The sequence below is a fragment of the Corapipo altera genome, unplaced genomic scaffold, assembly GCF_003945725.1.
Source record: "Corapipo altera isolate COAL_440 unplaced genomic scaffold, ASM394572v1 57, whole genome shotgun sequence".
NCBI lineage: Eukaryota > Metazoa > Chordata > Aves > Passeriformes > Pipridae > Corapipo > Corapipo altera.
Window position 1 is genome coordinate 1357295 of NW_020884905.1, and position 27210 is coordinate 1384504.

At 37.9% G+C, this 27210-nt stretch overlaps 1 protein-coding gene across 3 annotated transcripts; it reads left to right on the top strand.

Annotated features, from left to right (window-relative positions):
• FRRS1 (ferric chelate reductase 1) lies at positions 1 to 27126 on the top strand. Of its 3 annotated transcripts, XM_027651548.1 has the most exons (18): positions 1 to 127; positions 229 to 315; positions 9647 to 9798; positions 14025 to 14220; positions 14443 to 14579; positions 15790 to 15884; positions 16608 to 16758; positions 17563 to 17742; positions 18637 to 18735; positions 19272 to 19419; positions 19991 to 20107; positions 20866 to 20981; positions 21264 to 21350; positions 22294 to 22391; positions 22565 to 22623; positions 23410 to 23553; positions 24643 to 24704; positions 24804 to 27126. In XM_027651548.1, the coding sequence occupies exons 3-18, from the start codon at positions 9733 to 9735 to the stop codon at positions 24894 to 24896; spliced, it is 1848 nt and encodes a 615-aa protein (XP_027507349.1). In that variant the 5' UTR covers positions 1 to 127; positions 229 to 315; positions 9647 to 9732; the 3' UTR covers positions 24897 to 27126. The 3 variants fall into 3 exon arrangements, with proteins under 3 accessions (XP_027507349.1, XP_027507350.1, XP_027507351.1); XM_027651549.1 differs by lacking the exons at positions 1 to 127; positions 229 to 315 and adding an exon at positions 8531 to 8755; XM_027651550.1 differs by lacking the exons at positions 1 to 127; positions 229 to 315 and adding an exon at positions 8531 to 8687.
• The last annotated feature ends 84 nt before the right edge of the window (positions 27127 to 27210 follow it).

Here is a 27210-nt window from a genome sequence, read left to right on the forward strand (position 1 = left end):
GCCGCGCGGCCGGCTCCGTGCTGATAGGCTGCGCCGCGGGAAAAACATGATGTCAGCCAGGGTTTAAGCGCTATATATAGTGTGTGGACAAGACTACAAACTCCGTGGATGTGTCTTTGACCAAGAGGTAGCGTAGTTTTTCTAAAAAAAAAGACAACACCAAAACATGCCCCCATCCCTTACTTTGCAGCATACTGTATAAAGCATTACCATTGTTTTATATTGCAGAACACCTGGAACAGTTTCTCCAGGCCTCTCACCACCGGAGTCATTAACTGCACCCCAGTGTAAAGGTCGGCCTTGCATCTTTGGAAGGTCAGTCTATTTTTATTGCCCAGAAATACATTTTTTAAAAAAAGTGCTTCTCAAATTACAGTCACTATGTTATACTGAGCTGTTTGTTAGTTTGTTTGTTTTTCTTATTAGAGGTTGTATATTTCATAGAACTGAAAGCAGTCTGCAAAAACATTTAGGTTTAAACCATTTACTTCCAGTCACCCCATGCATACCCTCATAACTGTGTTTTACCACATTGTGTTCATGCAATTGCAATGCATTTAGGGACAGTTCAAAGTTCATCCAATTACAGTGCATTTAGGGACAGTTCAAAGGCCTTGATATTCATGGAAACACTGCCAATCCATTTCTGACAGAGGTTTTTTATCTTTTGGTAGCTATTTTTCTTTCTTTTTCTTTCTTTTTCCCTTCACCTGCTTCTCCCTGTGAACAGTGTAAGAAATCTGACTGTTCATCGTTACAGTTCACGTTTTTTGGTATTATTGAGAAAGGTTTTCGTGTTGGTGTAGGTGAATATGTCAACTTGTATGCCCCTGACAATATTAGGGAAAAATTCATAGTAAAAGCTCCCCTGTGAGTGCAGTTCCCTAACATTTGCCTCAGTGAGGTTCATTCAAATATGATTTAAATGTGGTACTTCTAATCTGAGATACTTTACATGAATATTTCCTAGGGCCTAGTAGGATTCTCCCATTGTCCTTGTCTTTCGTAGCTCCTTAATTCTTTGCTCAGCTTGCTGGTCTGTATTTGTATACAGAATTGCACCCAATAGAATCCTGACTCTCCTGGTATGCTGACTGCTTCCTCTGAATTTGATGTGTCCTAGAAAGGAAGAAAGGACCTGGACCATCTTTTTGCTGGTGTCCTCAGAAGGCTTTGTGACTCTGAGGTTGGTCTGTCACAGAGCCTGGCACAAGTGGTCCTTCCTCCAGGCTTGCAGTTGTTCTGTCATGTACTGCAAATGGAATGGGATTTAGGAATTTCATGACCTGCTTACACAGAACAGCTCTAAGAGAGGGAGAGCAAATAATGCCCATGTGGCCAAGTCCTTTGCATAAATAGTTACCCAAAAGTGGATGCTGAATACTTTTTGAAGAGCAAGAAAAACACAAAAGGGTGTTATGAAGGGAATTTCACCGCTGCTATTAAGTTCTAAAATGTGGCTCTTTTGATTTTACTACTCAATAAGGAAACTCACCCTACCCTAATTACTAGGTTTGCACTGCCACATCTCCTCTATGCTATACATTGAGACAGGTTTTGAAATCTATCTGAGTTTACGAAAAAGGATTTTTAAGTGTCTTGGACAAAATTCATTAGGAAACCAATCCTGAATCAGTTATTTTGACCATAATTTGTGACTGTAGCTAAACCAGATGTCAACAGTGTAAATGAAGAACTTGATCCACTACACAGCAAAAAAGTTCCCTAGGTACTGTTAAGTTACTTAATAATTGGAACCATATAATTTCATTGGCATTCAGTTCAATATAAAAAAAATATTATTACACAGGTAATGAATATTGCAGGTCTCTTGATGAAGTTTGATCAAGAAAGCAGAGCAGACTGCTCTAACCCTTTCTCCATCAGCATCATCTCTTATGCTGGCACATCCCTTACAGACTTAGGGTCTGTGTTAGTTTAGCAGATTTAAATCGAGCAGGTTTTCTGTATGTGGGAACATCAGTGCACAAGTGCTACCACTGAGCATTGCAGATTTTGTCAAGGACACAGCCAAAAGCAAGTGTGCGTGACATTTGCTACACTGGTATCTAAAGGGTGGTTTTCACAGCACCATTTTATCTTCAGTTTGCAGTTTCTCAGTGTGTGATATGATATACCACAGCAGGAAATGATCAAGAGTTGCTTCAGAATAAGAGTGCATATCATATCAAAGTTATTATCAGGAAATAATTTTGCAGCTTTTTCAAATGTATTCATACCATAATCCCTTGCTCCTTTTACATACACCTTCCTAGTCCTTCTCCCCTCCTGCCTTCTGTTTTACAACACAGTGTTAAAGAACAGTTATCCTGGCAGTGGTGTCAACACACTTTGAGGACCTGTTCAGCGGGTGTCAGATCACACTGATGTCAGATCACTTGCGCCTGTTTTAAAGGTTATGACTGTAAAGTGCCCACACTTGGAGTACTTACATGATGGTAATAATTTTTTATTTTTAATAACAGAAAAAGTGTTCCCAATAACGATAAAAGCCAACTAGAACAGAGAGAATGTAACTGGACAGCTAACTAAAATTAAAAGCAGATTCTTTCAGTCTGTATACAGGAGATACAAGACTTTTTAAAATTTAAAGTGATAGCACATTTTTTCTCAATGCTCTACACTCATGCCCTGTCAATTCATGAATTAACACTGTGTTATTGTTCAAACAATAGAAAGCTTAAGAGGTTTTGAATCTTCTGTCGAGTGTTTGTTTTCTAATGGGGAGATCTCAACCAGAAATGCAAACCTGAACGAAAACTCCTTTTCTTTAAAACCGTATGTCTGCAATTTGATTAAACTGCAGTCTTTTCTAAGAGTTAGATCTTTGCTATGCAGTGACTGAAAACAAGTGCTGTTCTTAGACAATTATGTACCCAGCAGGAATTTATATATGTTCTTTGACATTAAAATCTAGTATTGAGTGAAAACATTGGTGAGAACAGTAATCAGCTGTAACTTATTTTTTAAAATCTCTTCTAAATAGCTAAACAGATTGCAATAGCAGGATAGGCAGTGAATAAATAGTAGACTGGAATAAAAATGTAAGAATAAAAATAAGTAAGAAATCAAATAAGATGGACAGTCTAGGACACTAACCCATTCAGTTTGCTCTTACTGACCTTTCCTGTAGTTACTTGGCAGTGTTGGTTTGATCTTTCAAAGATTAACCTGGTGTCATCATGAATTTTTGGATTGCAGAAACATTTTTGGTTAGTTTTTAATCCCAGCTTGACATTTTCTTACTGTGTGGCCTCAAACAATCAATGCTTTACTTTAACTTCCATATAAAGTTAATTTTTAATGGAGTTTAATTTTTAACAGAAAATCATAAAACTCAATGCATGTATCTTTATAGAGGTCCATATAAAATGTTGCTTTTCACATTATTGCTTAAGATATGTTTGACTGTGCTTTAGCTAACAGCATAAGATTAATTTGATATTAATAATCTGCAAATGTGGTGACTTGGCAAACAAAATTTAAAACTAAGTGTCTGAATGGTACTCTTGTACCACTTAACTTAGTTAAGTATAAAATAAATTCAGGTATACTGGGCCAATTTTTATTGTAGAAGGAGAAAATATCATACCAGTGTGCTGACCCACTATGAGCACTTTTATCTTGCTGTGAATTGTTCCATTAAACACTAGTGAGATATGCTGTGATTACTATGAATAATCATCCTAAAATCTCACCTCTTCGTCCCAGTTGGATTCTTGTTGGTGGAGGAATTAGTGTCCGTACAATAGTGCAGATTTGGAATTTTGCTTCTGGGAATGTCAGTGATATATTTGTTCAGTCGCCGCAGGTGCTGTGCAACAGGTTCCCCCAAAATTTGGAACTTCCTTGGGGGTACTGACTTGCACAGTGACTATGTACTAACCTGACTGTGCAGGAGGCAGCTTTCCATAGTGTGTCTGGACTGAGTCACTTCACACCTTGCATGATATTCCCCTGTGCTTGCCAAGCAAGGATTGCTGCTTACAGGACTTGAAAACTGCTATGAAACAATCTTCTCTCACTTATTCACAACTCTCCCACATTGGATATGCCTTTTACCAGCTCTGTTGTGGTCTGACCAGTTTTTTAGCTTTTGAAGGTATCTGCAAATATTTAGGTGAAACTTGCCAAAAGTGAGAGCTAAAATCCCTGAAGCCATTCATGCCAAGTGTACTCAAACATCACCACATGGCTCCCCTGCAGGGGCACTGGGCATGTACTAACAAGCATGTGGCTAAAACAACAGCATTGTGCATCACGCATCATCCCTACAGCAGGATTGCTCGTGCTTGTGCTTGAACTTAGAGCAACTGCAAAACCCACAGATACACTGTGTCTGAACAAGGAATGCATTTAGAAGCCATGAAGGAGTCAAATTAAGAGCTGCTGAGAAAAGCTGAAAGACTGGAAACGGGTTGTCTGTGAAAAGACCTCTGAGATGAGATGAAAAAGAATAGGAAAATCAGTTCCTAGTCCAAGAGAAAGGGAAGAGGAAAAAAGCTGTGGGGCAAAGGTGGAATTGAGATTGGCTGGCAGAGAAACTGATAAGTGTGTGAAACAGCACTGTACAAGATTTCAATTAATCTCATTGTCACATTATGAATTCTGTAATCAGGTCTAAAGTGCCTTAAACTGAAGCACTTACAGGTCAATGCCTTTGCCAGCAAGGTCTTTGCTCCCTGTAAAACAGAACAATAGGAACTTATCACATCTCACTAATATAATACAGTTAATGATTTTAAAAAGCATCACAAGAAGGTTAAAAAAATGCAGAAAACTCAATAAAGTTAACAATTCAGTACTTTTATCAGCTAAAACTTCATAGTGTGCATCTGATAAAGCATTGGCCCACATACCTTGAAGTGCGTGAAATGATTTCACTGCAGTCTTTTATCCATTGATTCACTCGTGTTGTGCATTGAATTGAGGCTCTCTCACAAAAGTGACAGGTTGTCCATCATTGTATCAGAACACCAACATAGACCTGGCTTTAACTGATATGAGGGAACCAATATTAATTATCTGATTTCATATTAGCAAGGAAGGTTTTTTTTGTGTTGTTTTTAATCTGTTTATATCAAGGTGGATACGTATTTTGGTGAAAAGCTATGGTGCGCCTACTTCAGCTGTTACTGTGTCAGACGAGAGATACAGAAAGAAAGTAGTTATCTCTGCAGTCGAGTGGCAAACCTTATTTTACTGAGTGGCTACTGCCACCAGGTGGTTTGTTACAGTCATTGACTGAAAACTGTAAAATACGTTTTACCTCTCGGTAAACAAGTATTTTTGTATATATACGTTTCCAAGTCGGAATTTTTATGTGTGACATAAAAAGACCCCCAAATTAATGAAAGTAGAAGGGGCTGATTAATCAACAGGAATAAGAACAAAAAAAAAAAAAAGCATACATGAAAGGGATATTTCTGGACATCAGGGGAACACATTTATTTATCTAGCTTGTAGCTTAAGACAGTTGGTAAAACAGGTAAGTATGAAACAGTGCCAAAGCTCAAGGGAAAAGAACTGATTAATTAGGGAGAAAAATATCCTATATTGTGACTTTATCATAATTTATTTCCTTTTAGATGGTCAGGATTGTTTCAATGGTTCAACACTCCCCTCACTTTGGAGGGAAAAAACATCATCATATACAAATTGATTTGGTAGGAAGAATTCTTCCTAAGATGACATTATTGTTATTAATTCCTAATACATATTTAGCTAAGACAATAATAATGAAAAGCTTGAAATATTCTGAAACCTAGCCTCATAAGTGTAAGATGTGCAACATGGAGGTGAATAAATGTGGGTACCAGGACTGTTATCTTCAGAGGAAGACTAGTATCCAGCATGTATTCAGCAAAACCCAAATGCGCTTTTTCAAACACGTCAGCATTTCAAAATAAATAACACTAGTAACAAAAAATGCTCAGATCCAAGTTATCCATCATCAAAACAGTCTGATAGGGATGCAGCCTTTTTGCACATCACTTGATTTGAACTCAAATGATGTTTTATGGTGATACCCTTGCCAGTAACATGGAGCCCAGTGCACACATATATGAAACTTGACCAAGGTCTGACCTTCTAAAATACCACAGTAAAATAACACAGTTTTGCTGTATAGTTAGCTTAATACCTAAGTGGAAAGTTGATTACAAGGAACCACATAGTAACATGGGTTCTCTTCAGATCTAGCTTCAATGGCTTATTGTTTTCCATATTGCTTTGGGCTTAAAAAATAAATATTGCACTGCCCAATAGTTAATTTCCAAAATTATATGTATTTTACTTGTTTCCTCAGTTCTTAAGCAACAGAAATTCCCCTTTATATACTTGGCATAAAGTCTCCTTTATGAAATTGCCATTGCTTTCAAAATTATGAGCTTTCACTTACTTCCTTAAGGCCCTGTTAACAAACTATGCAAAAAAAAAGTCATCAGCTTCTTTTCATGTTAGATGTTGTGTTGATTTGCCACTTGACATGGTCATCCTCTGTCATAGGTCAATAGTAGGTTACATATCTTTATCTCTCTTCAGGCCCACAGGAAGATTCAAAACCAACCCCCAGCCCTCTGTCTCTACCTCATTTCGTTAAGCTAGGGACTTGTGCTTTGCAATAAATACAGAATTATTAAGAACACACAATTGCAGTACACTTTACAAAGAAAATGCAGCTCTGGACTTTTTTGTAGTTTGTATATCCTAATGCATTTTATTTCCTTGATACATATTGGATATGACACTTAACAAATTAGTATGCAGTACCCTTTCATAGAAACATTTTCATTAAGGCTGTAGAACTGTTGATTTTATTTTTTTTATTTTTAAGGAGACTGGTATGTTTGAAAAGAGCCCTTCCAGACACACTGATGATTGCCTGTGCAGAAGGAGTATGAGTACTTGTACTCAGTAGTTAAAGAGTAATTTTTTTTCTGGTTCTGTTGCTTCACAGCCCTTTGGCAATAGCGAATACCTCCTGAAGTAAGAGAAGCTATACAATGAGAATCAAAACAGTGTTCCCTCCCTTACCCACTTTAGCTTTCACAGATAAATGATTTTTTTTCTTAAACTCTGATTGCCATTTCTAACATAATTGTAGGTTGCATTTTCATCCTTGTGGGTCTTAATGAGGAAATTACTTCCATATAAACTTATATTTATTACAATTTTTCAGACCTGTACGCCCCATTCTGTCAATGAGCCAAGACCCTATAATAAGATCTTAAAAACATTTGTATATTAATTACACTGTAATCTGTGAAAGTTATGAACCTAAATATTGTCAAGAATATTGGTCCCTCTGGTCACCAGTTTCCTTACTGTAGATGTGTTTATGTTATTATTTCTCTTACTAATGATGTATCTACAAGGAAAGCTTTTTTAATTAGCATAAATTAGTTAGAAACACACAAGCACTTAGCAAAGCATGTATGTACTTAGGCCTACAATTTTATCGAACTCTTTCATATAAGGGAACTTTATGAAGGCAGTTGTAAATAGAATTATTTTTTTTCCTCAGCCAGGGGGAAATATCCATATTTAACTTTAAGCTCTTGCTTATGTGTTATGTTTCTTCAGTTGCAATACACTGAGATCTCAGCTTTCCAGTGACTTCTATGAGCAAGATAATACAAGTATAACAGTAAAATCATCTATCCAATTAGGCAAAGTGGTCCATTAAATACATCTTGTAAGATTTCACATTAAATATGTCTTATAATGTGTTATTACAGGGTACCTGTAAGGTCAGTGCTGCTTTTATAGAAACTGAGAAAACAATAGAACACTAATAGAGCATTTCTATCTGCTATATTTTAGTAGATAGAAATTTTTTTGGAAAATATTACTAATTTAAGGTCACTGGTTTTAAGGTCACTAGAACTTCTCAGAACTACTAATAAATAACTGAATTACTGGAAGCCTCCAGTCAAGATGTTTGTTAACACAAACACAACATTTCTATGTTTTGGAAGGGCAAAATTCCCACTGGATTTTTATTAAGTAATTGTCTTTTGTGCCACTTTGTGAACACTTGAGGACTTTGATTAAAACAAAGCAGAAGTCAGAGAAGCCTGTGTAACCAGCTGCAGTTTCTGCCAGCAAAGCCCCAGTTACAGCCAGTATTTATTTGCTTTCTTGATAAGAAAAACCTGATTTCGCAAGCCTGTGTATGGGAGCACCTCTCGTCACACGAACAGCAGCGCAGATGAGCCCTGCAAGCTTTGACAAGGACAATCCCCCAGTAAAGCCCATGGGGCAAGACTGCAGTTGCAAAATCAGGACGGCCACCCAGACCCCCAGCATCCGGAGGCTGCAAAGAAATCAGGAGCCCTGACACGTTTCCCAAGGCGCTGGTTCTGGATGTCCACAGCGGGCAGCGCTTCGGGCGAGCACACGGAGCGTTCGCGGCTCCCCGGGCGAATCCGCGGCCCCGCCCGCGCCCCCGCGGGCCCCGCCCCGCCCACAGCGCGGGCAGAAAGGGCGCCTCTGCATCGGGGAGAGGCCCGAACAGAGCAGGGGGTCGGCTGGACCATCCCCACCTTCCCCCGCCCATCCCCGTGGGAGCAGTGCCGGAGAGGAGAGTGGGGCTCCCTGGAGCGAGGGCGGTCGGGGCTGACGAGCTGCTGTAGCGCCGGAGCGCTTTGGTTACACTGACGCCTGTGAGTGCTCAAAGTGTGGATACTGCAGCCTTTTTGAAAAGTGTATTTACTTAGGATATCTGCAGCAGGTATGAAGCGAAGTAAAATCTAGTGAAGCTTTTAAAGCACCTTGTAGCTGCTGCTTTTCATGCAAGCATTTTTGAATTGCTTTAGAGAAAACTCCTAAGCCTGTGTGCCTTAATGAATAAAGGTGGCTTATCTTAACTGGAAGCCACACCAAGTATATTCTTCTTGCATCTTGTTTGCTTCTTGATGTTATGTGAATATTACTTTCTTATTTTATTTCTTCACTTACATACATAGGAGATGGCTGTATGATAACCGTGACAGTAAGTGTGCTGATGCTGTAGTTGAATTTACTTGTTGGGGTAACAAACGGTGTCATTTTCAGGTCATCCTCCAAGTTTAGGTTCTTCATATAGATAAAAGTTTGCAAGGGGCCTTAAAAATTGTATGCAGAGAAACTGCCCAACTAAAATAATGAAAGTAAACAACTGAACAGGGCAAAATCCTTGCCTTTTGTTCATTCTTGGTGAGATATATGGGAAAAAGGTGAACTTACCATATTTCTTCATAAGGTTGTTTATTCCTCTTCTAAAAGAAAGTGTCTCTTTGACTGGGAGTAAATGCAGAATGAACTTTAAAATCATGCTGCAAATTTCTGTCAACTAATATTTTGAGGAAGAAGGTATCAAAAGTTGTTTGTAGGTTTTTCTCCCCTTAGCTGCACTAGAATACAATTAATTATTTAATGTGAAACTCTTTGAGATCTGTGGAAGTACATGTTTGACAGAGCAAATGATCTGCAGGGTCGGTGCTTAATTACAACTTCATACATTTCAGCTGAAGTGTTCTGTCTTAAGGGCTCAGCTTGGACAGCTGTATAATGTGTGCCTGGAGTAAGAACACTCATATAAGTCATCTTTCTTTTTGTGTGTGCGTATTGTTTCTTTTTTCAGGCAAGCTTCCTGGATACAATAAAAGTTCATACTGTTAGATGCAAGCCAAATGGAAGAGATTATAATGTAATAGAAGTTGTTCTACTATGAGTAGAGAGCCAATGGCAATTTTACTCAGACTTGGTTGCTGTAACAGAAGGACTGACTGTAAGGTAAGTACCTACACTCAAACTGTTACAAAAAAGTAATTTTGAAGGATGGAATGCTTGAAGTTCTCTTTTAATATTTCCTGAGTAGAAAGGACAGAAGGCTGAGGTGTGTATATTTTGTCATCATGTGGGCGTGAATGTGGTTTTGTATTTTAAAAGTAATGAGTTATTAGGAATGTGAACACTACTTGTTTTCTGCCCTTGCTTAGTCCAACTGTTGTGATGTGACCACCTTTGAGTTGACTTCTCCTGCTTAGTTAAACTCTTTTCATGAATTCGGAGGGAGGGTGACTTGGACAGCGAGTCTGTCTGCTTTTGCTTTGTAAGAGTATATTTCTAAAGAGACATGTCACTGGCCCCTTATATTAATATAGCTTATTCTCCTTCAGATGACTTTTTCCTTTTTGCTTTCCCTCTTGTCTGATGGTGCTCAGAAGAAAAGTTCTGGCTGTGGTGGTTTTTGTACCTTGCCCACCCTTTCATCTCTTCTTCTCTGAAGCTAGTTTTAAATTTCACACTCTGCAGCTAATAAAGTAAAACAACTGAAAGAAGATAACTTCTGTGAGGAGTCCTAAGTGTGAGTATTGTACTCATGAGCCATTAGGCTACCAGGCTTTCTTAGCTGTTGGTAGCTGCAGGGACTGTAGGAGTTGTTTTGAACACAGGAAGGGAGTAACTTATGCTCTCCATTTATCCAAATCCAGTTACTCTAAGATGGTGAGATATAATCAGGAGAATAAGCTCCCATGTATACTAAATATTGTGAAATGATTCCCACCTAATTTTGGTATGGAAGAAGATGGCTATCGCACTATGGTTTGGGCTTTTTATTAATTAGAGGACTGTATGATAAATAGCTTCAAGTACATAATTCTCTCCCTCTCTCTACCCCAAGAGTGACATATTTGAAACACCATTAGAATCACAAGTAATTATGAAGTTTCGTTGAAAAAACTTGTTCTGAAGCTTTCTTTCCTGCTGGGGGCATGGATTATGTAGTATACTGAAGATTTAAGAAGGGAGGATGAGGAAAGTAACACATTTGCTTCAAACTAATGAGTATTGAAGTATTTTTTTTCCCATTCTAAATAAAGGTATGAAACAGTGCTCTGAATAACTCTCTTATACTGTAATGGTGTGGTATGTGATAGTATCTGTAGAGAGAAGACTTCTGGGTCTTATGCTGTCTTTGGTCACATAGAACATACTGAAAAATCTGTGTATGGTACAAACTAAGTAAAATCAACAGTCAGTGGTATGTGACTGTGTTCTGACTACAGAGCTAATATGCTCTGTAGCACACATTTGTAACCTTGACTGGGGCATTTACTGATGCTACCACGGGATGTGCAGCTGGCATGCAGGCAGGACAGAGGAACTGGATTACATGTGCTCTAAGGATCTTGGTTAACATGAGCATTTCAGTGTAATGCATTTATCTTGGAAAACAAGTCACTGGATAGTGCACAAATCCTTCAATGCCCTGTTCTTCCAGACTGTTTGAATGATAGTAAATTAACAAGAAGTACTAGAGAATTGCCAGTTGAAAAATACTGCATTTAGCTTTTGATTTTTAACCTCTTCATGCTTCAGTCCTAATGTCAGTTATTCCTATTCCTCTTTACTACAGGGAGCTTTGCAGTCTGCTAATTCCTATTGGCTCTCACAAATTAGTTGTTTCAAAGGGTTATAAATAAATCATTATGGCCAAAGCTTTTAATACTTGCAAGCCAATTCTGTCAAGATGGGCAAATCTAAAATTTATAGTAAATTACAATGCAAATGGAGAGTATTTTCAAATGCTGTAGGTAACAGCCACCTGTTTGACAGCTCACACACCTCAAACTTGAGTTAATGTAGATTCTTATTTTAAATCTACACGTGGTGATTTTGACTCAGTTTTTTATGTCCTTATCTAGTGAAGATGATCTTGCAGGGATCTGCTGATTCTTCTTTATTAGAAAGCAAATTAACTGTTTGGTTTGGTTTTTTTTTTTTTTTTTAATTTTAGACAAGTTTCTAAAAGGAGTAGAATAGTAGAATGAATTAGTTCTGTAAGATATGATAGCTTTTTATCAGTCACTCAGGTCCTTTTCGTTACAGATGGAGAGTTGCTTTTACTTTAATCTTTAAAAGGGATTTTTTCTTTTGTGGTAAGGCTAAGAATGATTCACATGTCACACTTCTGCTTTCCTAAATCTAACCTTTCTGTAACAAATCCTTTCCATGCCATTAATCCTGATGCTTTTCTATCAGAGTTGTACTTATGTATGTAGTTGAGAGATCTAGTTGTCTTCATCTGTTTTTTCTGCAAAGGGTAATAGCAAGAAAAAAGTTAAATATTCAGCAGTTCATTGTGTTTGCTTATTACAAACCTTAATTGCTTTCAGGTTCTGATCTTTTTTTTTATTCTATTAATCTTTACTTAATCTTTCTCATCTGTCAGCTTTTGAGTTAGTTAAGTCTGCCGAAGAATATTTCTTGTTTCACTTTAAATCTCTACCACATCCTTTGCTAGTTAAAACAGAATTCTAGCCTACTATTTTTCTTGTCTCTGCAATATGCAGCCTTATCTCTTCTTACAGAAACTTTGTTTTGAAGATTTCTCTGGTACATATAATTGTACTGAACCTTAGTTCTTAGATTTCTGTACGGTTTTTAACTTGTGAGTAAAATCACTTTGATGTAAACTTGTGACAGTTTGCAGAGTATTGGAACTAGAAAGAAAAGTTCACTTTAAGTAGATGTTAAAGATATGATCGTAATGTTATCTTGAATATTTAGGAGGAGGAGTTGAGTGTTGGGTTTTTATTTTCTGGTTCCTGAAAGCTAATTGTTCAAACCTCTCCTGCCTCTGATTTTCTTCTATTTACCAGTTTAAAGTTGTGGAGGAGCTCTTAAGTTGAAGTACAAATGTAGCATTCCCTTGGATATTGTGGATTTTTAGCACCAAATGTATGAGAACTTTGGAAGAGTTGATGACTCTTATTGTGTAAGAATCATGACTTGCCTTGTCTTCCTTTGGCTGCTTTTTAGGTCTCTAGAGTTCAGACCGAAATGGCTCAATGTGTTTCCTATCTTCAGGTCCATGTGCGCTGTCAGGGAACTGCATAACCTGATACTTCTTATCACTTGGTGCAAAATGGGCATGGCTCTTCCAGAAGGCAGAGTTCTGTGTCTATGTTTCGCTAGATAGCCTTTTCTTGTGCCTTAGGATTGAAAGAAAGTTCATCTCTGTTCTCCTGGCCCTTTGGACATGGAAATGCTTTTTTTTTGTTGGTGAAGGTGTTCTGTAAAACCACAGTAACTGTAAATCTGTAAACCCTGCATGTAACTGAGTAATAAAACAATTGCCACAGCTTTTATGAAAACATTCTGACTGAGCAAAACATTGTGATGGGATCAGGGATCAGGGGTTCATCCTGTGTTAGGATCTGTAGTTCTACTACTCCACATGTTTTTCATACGTGCTGTTCCCTTAACAAGAGTGTGACCAGCAATGATATTGTTTGACTAATTGTCTGGAGGTCCAATATCCAAAAGGGAAGAGTTCAAAGGAAAAGTCTTGTGCTTGTCTGCAGTAAACATACACATTTCTTTGCTGAAATTTTCATACCAGTTTCTCCATCTTGCATATATAAAACTTATTTCTGACACTTGGCAACTTTAGTTTCTCTACAGAAAGAAGAACTTATTACTGGGGAATTATTTGTCATATGTGAAGAAATAGACACGGATTGTGGAAAAAGAAAGGGAGCCTTTAATGATGCAAAATTGGAGCTATGATTAATAAAAGAGTGGGTTTCATACTAACCATATAGTTCCTCAATACTTTTGACCGTTATATATTTGTGAAACAAGTTTTAAGACCCATCTGTCCTGCGCAGATGTTTAAGAGATTTGACTTTTTTTTTTGAGAAAGAATAGGAGAGGGATAGGCAAAAGACACTTTAAAAGTGGTGTCAAAATGCACAGAGGGAAATAATCCATCCTTCTGGATGGAGGGATCCTTCTACACCTCTATTCTTGATGGCCTGAAAAATTCTTGCAAAGTCTGGCAGTTATCAGAAGCAGAAGTTATTCAGCAACTGGAAATGATGCTTTCTCACAAATGCTTTTTTTTTTAACTTTTTTTTATTTTTGTATTCAACTGACTTCCAAAGACGAGCTGTGACCTGTAATATAAATACTTGTTGTATTTAAATGCCTGTAAATCGTATTTTATATAGATGGATCCACCTGGTCTTGCTGTTGCTGTTTGGATGTTTGTTTGCTTCTGTGCACCTGTGGGTGGCTATCCAAATGGAAAAGTAAGAGCAGCCTGCACTAGCATGGTACCCTGTCATGGTGGCTCTCCACAACTGTCACCTGAGCACACCATCACAGTGAATGGGACTGAATTTAAACCAGGGGACAACATGGAAGGTCAGTTAGAGCTGAAGAGTTTGATTTACTGTTTCTTTGTGTTGTAGATGTCTTTACTCAGTTAGCTATACTAGATTTATCTAAGCAATTGAATGTTCTTTAGATGATCTATTAACCATCATTCAGTACTTGTACAATGAGCATCTGGCAGTTATTGTTGAAATATTTCCTTCTTCCTTTGGAGAACATTTCGACTTACTTTTATTTTTCTTCTTGCCTCAGTTAGTCTGTCTGGACCAGATTTTGAAGGATTTTTCATACAAGCCCGGGATGCAGAACACCTGGATGGCCCTGCAGTTGGTTCTTTCATGTTAGTTGATCGGAGACTTTCTCAGCTTCTGACGTGTGGTCGTACCAAGGTATAGTCTAGTGACCTAAAATGAGCCTTGAGACACTGTGTTTGTATTAGACTATGTGACAGGACAGAGCTAAACTACGTGACTTTATTTGAGCTTAGTAAGTCTTTCGGAAATTGGTCCAACTTGGAGTATAGAGGCAGACTCACTGCAACTTGTTGGAGTGAGTAACATAATTTGTATTTGTGCATAATGAATGTAGCGTGTTCCTAATATTAAAAGGAGGATAGCATGGTCTATTTTGCTTTTTCATACTTGTTAAAGACAGAGAAAATGTCTTAGAGTAAGGAAAGCTTAGGGCCATTATTGCGGTAAACAAACACTATTTCATAGGGTGGTTTAGGTTGGATGGGGACCTTGAAGATTATTGAGTTCCAACCCCCTGCTGTGGGCAGGGGCACCTTCCACTATTCCAGGTTGCTGAGAACCCCTTCCAACCTGGCCAAACACTAGGCTATTATCTTTAGTATTGCTCTGTCATTTACTGGTTAGTGGAGCCTTCTCAGTAACAGGCTAGATCTGTTTTAGATAAATGGATTTGCTTCATGTGCAAGAGAGATGAACTCTGACTAGTGTTTCAGCAACATGTGTGAAATTCATGAACATGTACAGTGTCATCTGAGCTGGTGTGGACAAAGTTCTTAATATGCCTAGATGTACTTTTTTTCTCTCCACTTCTATCACCTGTCCCCCACTGGCGCTCGATGTATTCATCAGTGCTGTAAAGCCGTGGGGATATCTGGGTGGTGCCCTCTGTGCTCAGAGGACTTAGTGCTGTGTCTGATCTGTTTATTTTGTCTAAAAAATTATTTGATCCCAAGACTTACTTCCAGGTTTTGTCCTCTGGAATATTAGTTCTGTTCTCTCTGTAGTCACTGCACTGTCTCTTCATCCTCTTACTGTCAAAAAACTGTCAAAATGTTTTGCTATCAAAACCCCACCATTTTTGCGTAAGTGCTGCAGCAGCCTTTGTCTCATTGCTGGGGTCTTCTGGGTTGAAAGTTGTTCCTTTTAGCCCTGAAGTCTGTCAGTGTATGAAAGTTGCAGTGGTGCACTTCGTCTGAGTTGATCATGACTGACTGGGGAAAACCAGTTGCACTGGGGTTGTGCAGTGTCTCTTTAGGATTTAACTGCAATCTGTGCTGACTGTGTTAATTAGCATCTCTTTAGTGCATATCTGTGGTGGTAACTCTTGACATGTGTGTGTTTTCAGAATTCAGCTGTCAGTCAGACAAGTAAAACAAAAAAGAAACACATGAAAGTTTATTGGATTGCTCCTGGAGATGCACCAAAACATGTACAGTTTCTGTAAGTAAATCTAGTGTCAGTTCTAGTTTATTAAAATGCAAACAAGGTAAAACTGTACCATTGTTTGTGTCATATATTGACCAGCAACTGAAAAAGTACCCTTGGACCAATGGCCTGAAAAGTCAACATCCCTTGCTTGCTGCAGAGCCTGCATTAATACAGACACTTGTTCTCTAGGGAGAGCTTGCAGGTGATTACTTCGTGGGATTTTTTTTGTTTGTTTTTTTTTGTTTGTTTGTTTTGTTGGTTTTTTTTGTTTGGTTGGTTGGTTTGTTTGGTTTTTTTTTAGGGAGAGTAGAAGGGAATTTGGAGGATGACTTCTTGAGTATTTCTAGATAACTTCTCACTTCTTGTGCCTGTAATGTACAGTGTTAAGAATCTTCTTTCTTTGCTTATATCTAACCAAATCATTTGTATACCCCTCTGTTACAACAGAGGGGTATACAAATGTGAACAACAACAAATGCAATGCAACTCTGAAGTTGTAATCTATGCTGTGGGCATGAATGTTTCTTATACCCACAGCAGCATGCAGTATTATGTTTTAAAATTCTTTTTCTACTGACGTTTAAGATATTTTCCTACTTCAATCCCTAAAATGGTAGAGGCCTACATAAAGATGAGGGTTCTACAAATAAGTTGTATGAACTATAGAAGCTTTTCCTTTTTAAAGTAGCAACTGGCTGTTGATGTATACAGTAATGACTGAGAGTTGTGTTTAAGAGCCACAGTTGTCAAGAAATACAGGACTTTCTGGGTGAAGATTCCAGGTCCCATTGTTTCTCAGCCTGATGTGCTGTCCCCAACAACACCTTTGCATGCAACTTCAGAGGCTGTGTCAACTTCATACCCAGTTTCCCACTTATCAAAGCCAGTAAGTAATGATAAATAAATCTATCTTTAGTGCTTATGATTAATGGAATCTAACATGATTACATTGATACAGGCTCTTGACAGAAAAGGAGAGATGAGTAACTTTGGTATCTCAGACTAAGAATGTAACCAGCTACCCTCTTGTGTTAGTTGAGTAGCCTGAACTTCTGAGGGTTAAATGTTCTCATGCTGCACACAGGTCAAAAGGTAGATAGAATATTTAGAACTTAATGATAAGAAAATATTATGCATAACTGTGAAGAGAGATGGGAAAGACTGTCTTGACCAACAGTTTCCTATTTAGCAACTGCAGGCTCAGAAACCTTCTTCCTGGGAGTTTGTCTGTGTTACTGACTTCTATTACTGATTTTTGAATGCATTGAGAAAGCATCACTGTTTGATCCAGGATAACTGTGACTTTTAATCCATGTATTTTTTTCAGTGTGTATCAGTGGAGTTTATACTTTGAAAAGGAAACACAAAGCTTCCTTATCCTACAGCTGATATTACCTCTCTAAATATTAAATTAAAGGAAATTTCTCTGAAATTTTTACCACCTTTTCAAAGTTATTCTACTGTAATGTCTTTAAGGCAGAAGTTCAGCTTGAGTAAAAGTACAACTTGGAATTCATCATCATTTTACTTGTCCTAGGACACTTGTAGACATGGGTTAAGAGATTGGTGTGTAGAGACAGATGTCACTTTTTTTTGTTGTTCCTTGTATACTTTTTCTAGAATGGGTAGAAAGGGTGGGAGAGGAGGGAAACTCTCATTGTTTGATTTGTTTGTTTCCTTAATTATCTAGTTTAGTGCCTCGGACTGTGGAAGTATGAAGTTCTGCGTTAGGAACCCTTCAAACTGTGATCCTGAAAGTGCTTCCTGTTTTTTTCTATCCTTCCAAAAAGAGGAGAGTTCAGTATTTATTGAAATGAGTGGTCCAAGTGAAGGCTATTTAGCATTTGCATTGTCCCATGACCAGTGGATGGTGAGTTTCTAATCTATTTCCATAGTTCCTTTTGTGAATTCAGTAAAGTTTGAATGGTACTCTACTAAAACATACATATGGAAAATGGAGATAATGTTACATGTCAGATGAAGTGTGACTCTCCCACAGTGCTAAAACAGAAGTTTCCTTTTATAGTGGATATTCAGTTTTAGCTCAGGACTGACTAATTGCAGTAGAATTTCCCTATGGATATCTGCTATGGCAGAATCCAGCCTGTCTGTTGACTGAAATTACTGGTTAATTCTTTCTTTGTTACCTAGCCAAAACCCCTCACCTATTAGAAGCTGAGTTGTTATTCTGAAAACCATTTGATTTTGATGGTTGTTTGTATAGAAATAAATCCATTCAATCTTCAATGTTTAAAGGTCCTTTTTCAAATTGATGTTAAAGTAAAGGGATGATGCTGTTGACAAATGCATAATCCATAAACTCCTTGTTGCACAAAGGAGATGGTGTTTATATTCATATCCCTAGTGCAGGAACACTTGGTTCTTAATAACACTTTGTCTTTACAACTGTGAAGAAAAGCATCATGTAACTGAAGTGGATTTTTAAATAACATCAACATTCATCTCTGTCTTACCTAGTTAATTCAGTAAATTCTAAATAATTAAAGAAACTTCTGATAATATGTCTGTTAGTTTGGAAGGGAGGGATGTCCAAATTATAATGTGTGTTTCTATGTCATCTGTTGGACTTAATGTGGTTCCTCTGTAATAATGCTGATGTGTTTGAAAGATGGGAAGTAATAGCTTGATAACTACAGAAATCTGTCTGAGGTCTTGCTGTGCCTATATTAAATCAAAGAGCTTTTGGAGACTGCCAGTGGTGTTTTTCATTCAGCTATATGTATTTTTCTTTTAAACTCTTCAGGGTGGTGATGATGTGTACCTGTGCATTAATGAAGACCACCGTGTTCACGTGAGCACTGCCCATCTGACGGGACGAAGTCGTCCTCTCTTGGATTCAGAGGTACATTTGTAAACAACTAAGACCCTTCCACAAATGTAGTTTTGAAGTAAGGTATAGTGTTTCTTTGTGCTTTTATTTTGCACAGCAGATGCAAATATTAAGGTGGATCCATAGTTTGTTAAGGTGAGATTGGTTGGACTTACTTTCTAGTAAATGTTAACTTAAGAAGTCTACATTTTAATTTGTAAAAATAAGTCACATGGTGGCAGCTTACTGTATTGAGAACCTCTACCTATTATTACTCTATCCCTTTGCTAGAGCTGCAGTTGCAATTGATATATCTTAGATTAAAGGTTGAAAGGGAAGAGGAGATCATAAGCTGGAAAAATTGGTGATAATAAGTCCAACCCCTATGTTGCTGTATTGACTTACTGGCATGGAAGAGAGATTCCTCCTCCTCAGGTCATTGATATTGTTTGTGCAGCAGTGACATTCTTGTGCAGGATTACTTTTAAGTAACTCTTTCAGGGTTACTTTTAAGCCTATTACTCTGCCAGTCTGAAAACACTGGGTATTAAGTATCTGCTGTTTCACAGAATGCCCTTGAAGATGTGTCATGGAGGCTTGTGGATGGTATTCTTCAGTGTTCTTTCAGAAGGAGTATTCATCTTCCTGCATATAAAGAGAGATTTAATCTGGATGCCAGTTACTACATCTTTCTGGCAGATGGGGAAGCTAGTGAAGGTAAACTTTGACTTACATGTGGTTGCTTTTCTTTAAACAGCTCTAAATGAGTTAGTAACCCTTCTGTAAGATATGGTTTAACTGAGAACTAGTGTCTGAACTAAGGTTCCCAAGTTTGAGGACCTTAATCCAGGCACCTTTACTACCTTTCTGGATCATGAGTTTGCTTTTTGAAGTTGTAAACTTACTCATATATGTGTTGTTGTGTGCTCACTTGATGCTAGGAATTGGTAGCTTCTTGAGAACTGGACACATTGGGTTTTTTGTTGTTTTGTTTTTTTTTGTTTTTTTTTTTTTTTTTAAATAGAGACTAGCATCTAAGGGAATTATTATTCATGTCTTGTGCATGTGGAGGAGAAAGATATTTCCTGTAGAGTGGTGGGTTGGTTCTTGTACATTAAGTGTGCAAGATACCTTAGATGACATCTTAGGTTCTTAGTGTATTGTGTGTCAAAAATTTAGTTTGTACAATTATGCTCAATGGTCACAACATTCATGAATAAGGAATGGGCACACTTACAGGTGCAGTGGCTTTCATTAGCAATAAATAAACCACTCTGTCACTGCTTAGGTGGACTAATATACAAACATCGTCGTCAGCCCCTGATCACCAACAGACTGTACAATGTCACGGGTCCTCCTCAGGATGTTGGAGGCTCCCGGTCCCCACGACTTATCAAGGCTCATGGTAAGCTGCAGCTTCTAGTTTTGTCTTCCAGCTCTAGACTTCCTGAGACTGTAGAGTTATTGCAGAGTAGCTATTTCCTCTTGTTTTTCTGGCATTCATGTTGGCTAGCAAGATCCACTTCTGTGGTGGCAGAGTGAAGTTATAATTTTTCATTTCAAGAGCAGCATTTTTTCTTTCTACCCTGGAAAATGAACTTGCCTTTGCCTTTTCCCTAAAATTTATGATTAGGACTTGTTTCTCTTTACCTCTTACTCTCTGGTTCAGGTTGTTCTAACTGCATTATTTGCTTAGTTCTACTTGAAATGAGAAACCACTCAACTGGCTGTCTGAAGTCACTGAAGTTAATGGCAATTTTCTCTCTCACAGTACTGGACTTTAACACAGGTCCATGAGAGTCACTCATTTATTTCTCACAGATTGTAGGAATGTCATCTTTCATCCTCTGACATCTGAGTTGGTGACAGAATGGTGTCTATCACCAGTATGCAGGGACTGTATTAGCATGTATGAAATGTGCAGTTTGTATGGAACAGTTTGAGCTGTGTGGGCATAGTATGATTATCTTTTACATGGATGCTTCTGCCCTCTAGCAAGATAAATGCTGTAAGGCTGTAGTCTGAACCAGGTGGTAAGTTTTTTACTCACTGGTTAATTCTGAGCATATGTATAGGGACTGAACTATTACATAGTGTTTTAAGTTGTATTCAAATGCTCTTAAGTTACTAATTTACCTTGTTTTTTTCCCCCTCAATTTTCAGGAGCACTAATGTTTGTTGCTTGGATCACCACAGTTAGTATTGGTGTTATTGTTGCACGATTCTTCAAACCTGTCTGGGCTCATTCATTCCTGTTTGGAAAGGAGATGTGGTTTCAGGTGGGCCAAATACCCATATCTCTAGCTGTGTTTTCTAGCGTTATTGTAAGCTGAACTATAAACCTACTAAATTCAAGAAATAGGAGACTAAACATGGTGTGATTTACATCTTTCTTTGATTTTATAAAATGAAACAATTATGAATCAGTTCATCTACTTTACTAGTAAAAGCAAAGTCTAAAGAGGGTACCAAGAACATCTTTAACTGATGTCTGTTTAATGTCTTTCAGTGATGTATTAGGAAAACTGTAGAGTTTCTTAAAGCAAACTTAACTTTTCTAGGTGCATCGTATGCTTATGTTGACCACAGTCTTGCTTACAAGCGTTTCTTTTGTGTTGCCTTTCATTTACCGAGGAGGTTGGAGCCAAGTAAGTGTGTGCTTTTGTCTTAACTCAAATACAAAGATGGGACCAAATGAATGAGAAAGAGGTCCACTGATCACTAACACATTATGACTGTTTCCAAGCAAATTGCTGTGAAAGGTGTTCTTAAGTAGGCTGGTTTCAAATCCTAGCAACACAAAAGAGGAATGTTGTTTCCTTTACCTGCAGTTGAAAAATGACAGTGCTTTCCTTCCTTTTTCTTTCTCCCAAATAAATTCCTTGCTCATGATTTCTTTATATATTATTTTGGTCTTCATATTTCCTTGGAGAGCTTGAATTTGGGAGGGGAGTGATGATGACATTAGTGTGGTAAACCTGGAAATCAGTGTTTTTATGAATTTAGATGTGAGTAACTGTATCCAGTGATAAACTTAGCCTGGAGCAGTAGATAGAGATTATATACCTGTTGCTCTCATCTGTATTATATTTGGTACAAGGTGACACCAGAAATTGGAAAATTTAGAGATTATCTGAATTCAAGATGGGATAATGTGGTCACAGATATGAACTAGGAGCTAGGGAAATTGAATAAGTGTTTTAGGATTAATATTAGAATAGACAGGGTGAGAACGGAGACCATGCTGGGAGGAGTTAAAAAAATAGGCCTCTCCTGAAGACACAGAATCAAAGCTGAAGAGCTTAGAGCATAGCTTCTGCAGTCATATTACTCTGCTCTTCAGCTTGTAGAATTTCTCAGTACAGCAAAAAGGTGGGACAAGCCCCGGGCTGACATACTGATGTGTGTGCTGCCAAGGTAAACGATATCCATCTGGCTGCAGGACGGCTTACTGTGTCCTGTTGCCTCTGCCAGTGTTGCTCCACCATTGTAACTTACTAATAAAAGAATAAATACAATTTTCAACCTTTTGGTATTTTTTCTCTATGCTTATATAGGTATGATATTTTAAAAAGTGTCCTCTCTGTTTAGCAAGCAGGTTTTCATCCCTATCTCGGCTGTGCTGTGATGGCTTTGATGATCTTTCAGCCACTCATGGCAGGTTTCAGACCATCTCGTCATGCACCAAGGTACAACTAACTCATCAAGCTACAGCCACAGGAATTAAACTTGCCTGTTTCTTTACAAATTCTTTTTACAATGAAAAGCTTTTACAACTTTAAAGTAGGTAAAAATATTTTTTTGATTTCCTCCTCCCTCCCCCAATTATGTAATCAATAAAATGTGTCTAATTGTTTTGTAGGAGGCAATTGTTTAACTGGTTTCACTGGAGTACTGGTACAACAGCTAGAATATTAGCTGGTGAGTAGAAATGATAGTTTTAACTTGCATTTAACTGATTTAAAGCAATTTTGTTCATTGTCTGGCCTATTGCTGGTCTAAAACATCTATGGACATTCAGTCCAGGCATGTGTGAAGATTCTTTTCCTTGCTGGCCATCTCCCGCGTGAGTTAAAAGTGACCTTTGGGTACCACTTTCAGAGAGGAAAAGGTGGCTGTTTAAAACTAAAGAAATTACTGACAAACTTGAAATATCTCTGTAATGAGAACCTGTTCTTATCTTCAGTAATTTCTTTTGATCTTGGAAGATTTGAGGGTAATGTTCTTACAGTAGCATAGTTCAATGTTATTTAATGGGAGAGGGAAGTCTCACTTATTGAACCAGAAGCTGGATTTAATTCTAGTAATAGAGACAGGTTTCCACAGGCAGCTTAAGCACAAATAGTGTGGTGCTGTGGTCTTGCTGGAAGTCACAAATGGTAGCATTTGTGACTGTAATGTGTTAGTTTTCAACCTACTTAGTGCACTGTCTTGGCCTTTTCCTTTTCTTCCTGTCTTGCCCCTCACACTACCAAGAAAACATAAGCCCCCACCCCCCAACAGAAAAAAAACCAAAACCAACAACAACAAAAACCCAAACAAAACAACAAACCAAAAAACTTTCAGCTGCATGAACTCCTTTAACCTCATTCCTCTAGCAGTTGTAAGCAATTCATGGGAAATCTATTGCCAAAAGCATTGAGAGTGCTTTAGAAGTGGCCTGGCACAGCATTCTTAGCATCTTTTTGTTTTGTTTTTACTGACTAGTGGTGACTATGTTCTTGGGAATGGATCTACCAGCCCTTGACCTGCCAGACACATGGGACACCTATACAATGATTGGCTTTGTAGCTTGGCATGTTGGTACTGATGTTCTTCTGGAAATACACAGCTATTGTCTCATACGTAAAGGTACAAACCCACAACAACTCTTGTTGTCACTTTGTTCTCTGAGCATAAAAAATGTAACAGTGTGGATTGAATTTCAGGAGGTGCTCTTTGGCCTCTAATTTGGAAGCTGAAAAGGAGTAACTTTTGGGTAATAGTGTTATATCTTCTGTACAAACTAATATGGAAATAACCCCCATTTTTCTGGAACACTTTTGTCTTGAAAAATGGTTTGTGCCTTTTTCAATAGTAGCCTCTCATCTCTCAAACTACAGTTCATAGGGGCAGACTGAAATGCATAAGTGTCTTCCAAGAATCTGTCATTGTTGGCAATTTTGATCCCAGGGGATGTATGTTAAGTCTAGGCTAAGTCACAGATTTAGTCTGCATTTTATTGTTGACAAATTGCTGCTATGAATGGCTGTTATTGTATGAACAGAATGATCAGAAACTTGGGCTTAGATACTTGCACTTTTGAGTGAATGGGGAATGAAGGTGAAATCCTGACTAGTGTGTCTAGTGAAGAGACAGGTAGTACTTTTATTGGAATTGTTATCTTCATTGGCTGGTGTCACAGAGAGGAGATGACTGCGCATGTAAATGACCTGTATCTAAGTCAAAGATGAGACATCTGCAGAATTGAAGAGGTGTAATTAAGAGGCTGTGTAAGGTGGCAAGTGGAATAGGAGTGATTATAAAACACGTGAATTTAGATTTAACTGCAGTAATTACTTCCTAGAAATAGAGAAATGTTTGGACAATGAATTTTCTGATGTTGGCTAATGAAAAATACTTCTTAATGAATTCTAGTTATCTTAACGTGTAAAAGGAAAGGATATTAACTTAAAACTCAGTGTTTTGGTTATTCAGTCTAGCAAAAGAGACAATGTTTTTCCACTTCAGTGTCCAGAATTTACTTTTTGTAGGTCAGACTCAGAATAATTTTTCTCTTGTACTGTAAGTATGATAGCACAGTGCATGAAGTGTCAAATGCAGCTTCCAGGTCCTTTTTCAGACTTGATGCTGTGCAAGACTGTCACAGACTTCTGTGGTATAAAAATGAACCCCCCCTTCCTCTTTAAAGCAGACTTCTTTTTTCCTTCCCACGAACAGTTGAAGTGATAGAGGATGACAGAGTACAGATATTGCAGTCATTAACATCTGCAGAAGCAGAGGTGAGTCACAATTTGGTAAATAACTTTTGTGAAATGGGATGATTGTTTAAACCAATAAAAAGACTGACAGTTCTATGACTTTTTCCCCTTTTCTTGCAGGGTCATCTGTTTAAACAGGTTGTGTTAACCATCTATGTCTGTGGAAATATAGTATTCCTTGTTGCCTTTCTGATAGCAGTCAACAAAACATGAAATAAGTAATGGAGAATTTTGTGATGAAATACTGCACAGATGAAAAATATGAAAAAAATGGTTTCTACTACAACTTTTCTCTCAACACCTCCCTGAAGATGTAATTGAAGAAAAATTGCACGTGTGTGTCATGCTTGGTGTTAGGGAGATCTGGAATTCAAATCTATAGAAGGATGCTGCAGTCCTACAAAAGCTGTCTTCTGGCAGGACTTTTAATGGGAATTTTTGCCTGAGTAAGGAATGAAGTCTTTTTTTTTTTTTAAGCACAGTAGTTAACTTGATTGAAGCTTATAGTTTAAGAAGACTGAGAAGATGTGCTGAAAGTGTCTTGATCACCAGTTCCCTAAACCTTTTGTAAATATTACTGGGGAATCTGGAAAGATTGATCTGGGTTTTGTCATATCTGTTCTCTGTGTGATATATGATGTGACTACTTCCTGCTTGTGATAGTTTTGTGCATTAAAAAAACCCCAAAACCAAAATACAGAACGCAGTGGAAAAAAAGGTCACAAATGCAGATTGAGGCATGAACTAAATACACAACAGTTAAAAGCAAGAAATGCTCTCTCTGCTCTAAGAGCAGTATACTTCCATGACAAACATAGGAGCGTGGGAACTTCAGTCCTTTGGTAAAACTACCATCTGCCTCACTCAGAATACTTTTCCATCTCGTCCCACTCAGTGCTTCTCAACCATAAAGAGAAAGCATTTGCAACATAAGTGTATTAAACCCAGTTGTACTTATCCAAAACTCAAACAGGAAGAACCTCTCTTTGTGTATGGATTTCTGTGTTTTATTGTCCCTGGTTGCTTGTGGCTTCTGAATTACTTTTCTGTGTGAGTACAATGGATTTACGCCAATTGATGCATAAACAGAAGTGAAAATACTTGCTCAGGAATGTTGCAGTTGTATTTGTGCTATTGAGTGAAATGTGCATTAGGAGTTAAGATGACTTCAGGAAAAGCACCTTCTGTTGATGTTAAGTGAGAGTCACTTAGCTGCCATATCTAGAAGATGAAACTAAAAGAATTCTATAACAATTCTATTTTTTAAGAGTATGGGAGGGCATTTTTTTTAGTCAAAAGGTTTGTCTAAGTATATGAACTAGGTACAGAGAACAGAAAGAGACTATATTGTTTAACCTTTTTGGTTCATGGTTTGCTTAAGTATGAAAGGACACTCCTGAAATGGCATCTTGGAAACAAGCCCTTAATATACTATGCAGTACAGTACTTTACATTTGTTTTATGGCCCTGAACAGCTTGTTTCCATGTGTCTTCATTTTTGGTACTGGAAATTATCGATTTTCAGTTGCAACACCTCAAAATATATTTTCAGTCCAGGGCTACTAAGCTAGCTGGGAATGAAGGTGTTGAAGTATTGGATAGAATAGTAAATAGTAAGACCTGACCTGGTATAGACTGTTACAGCAACATCTCTCTACTACCTGATGGACAGCTCTAAAATACTTGTAGGTGCGGGTCAGATGGTGGTTCTCTCCATTTACTAAAGCTGTCTATTTCTGTATCTTCCTCCATCTCCCCAAGTCCACAGTGCAGGGACACAATATTCAGAAAACTACAAGTTTGTTTGTAGTTGGTGATCTTCTTTCTGGCTGTTCAAGTGTATGATTTATCTATGAGGGCATTTATAGAGCTGAGATTAATCCTTTCATCAGCAGCAGCTGACTGTGAGTGAGCCTAACTTGAATCATCCACCTTCCTCCTGGAAGCTGAAAAAGTCATGTTAGTCCGATTGGGAAAGGGGGACTAAGAAGAAATGAGTCACAACTCAGGCTGAAGGGCAAAAAGCATAGGACCAGTTGTGTGGGTTTGTGGGTTTTTTAGAGAACTCTGATCTCAAAAGCCTGGGAATCTCATGCCTGTCTAGCACTTCAGTTTTTTGGGACTCCTTCATATACCATGAGTTTATAGAAGACAAATCACTCAACATAGACATGACCGATGGCTTTTTAAATTAAGGTCAATGGTAGTTCTTTCTGTAATACAAGAGCTGTACTGTGTGTTGTTTCATTTACCTGTGACAATGAACACATAAACAGGGGTTTTAAAACTTGGATGTAGATATCTCAGTAGAAGGTTTTGTCATTTTTAGTAATGTGAAAACACTACCAAATAGAACCTAGAAAAGTCTTGCCTGGGAGCAAAATGGATTGTCTCTTTTTTGTCAATGTTGTTTTATAAATTAAAGCTATCTAAATCCTTCCTGTACAAACTAGTACTGAAATTGAATATTAAAATAATTTCACTTCATAATGCAGTTTCTTTTCGTCAAGAATAAGAAAAAATGCTT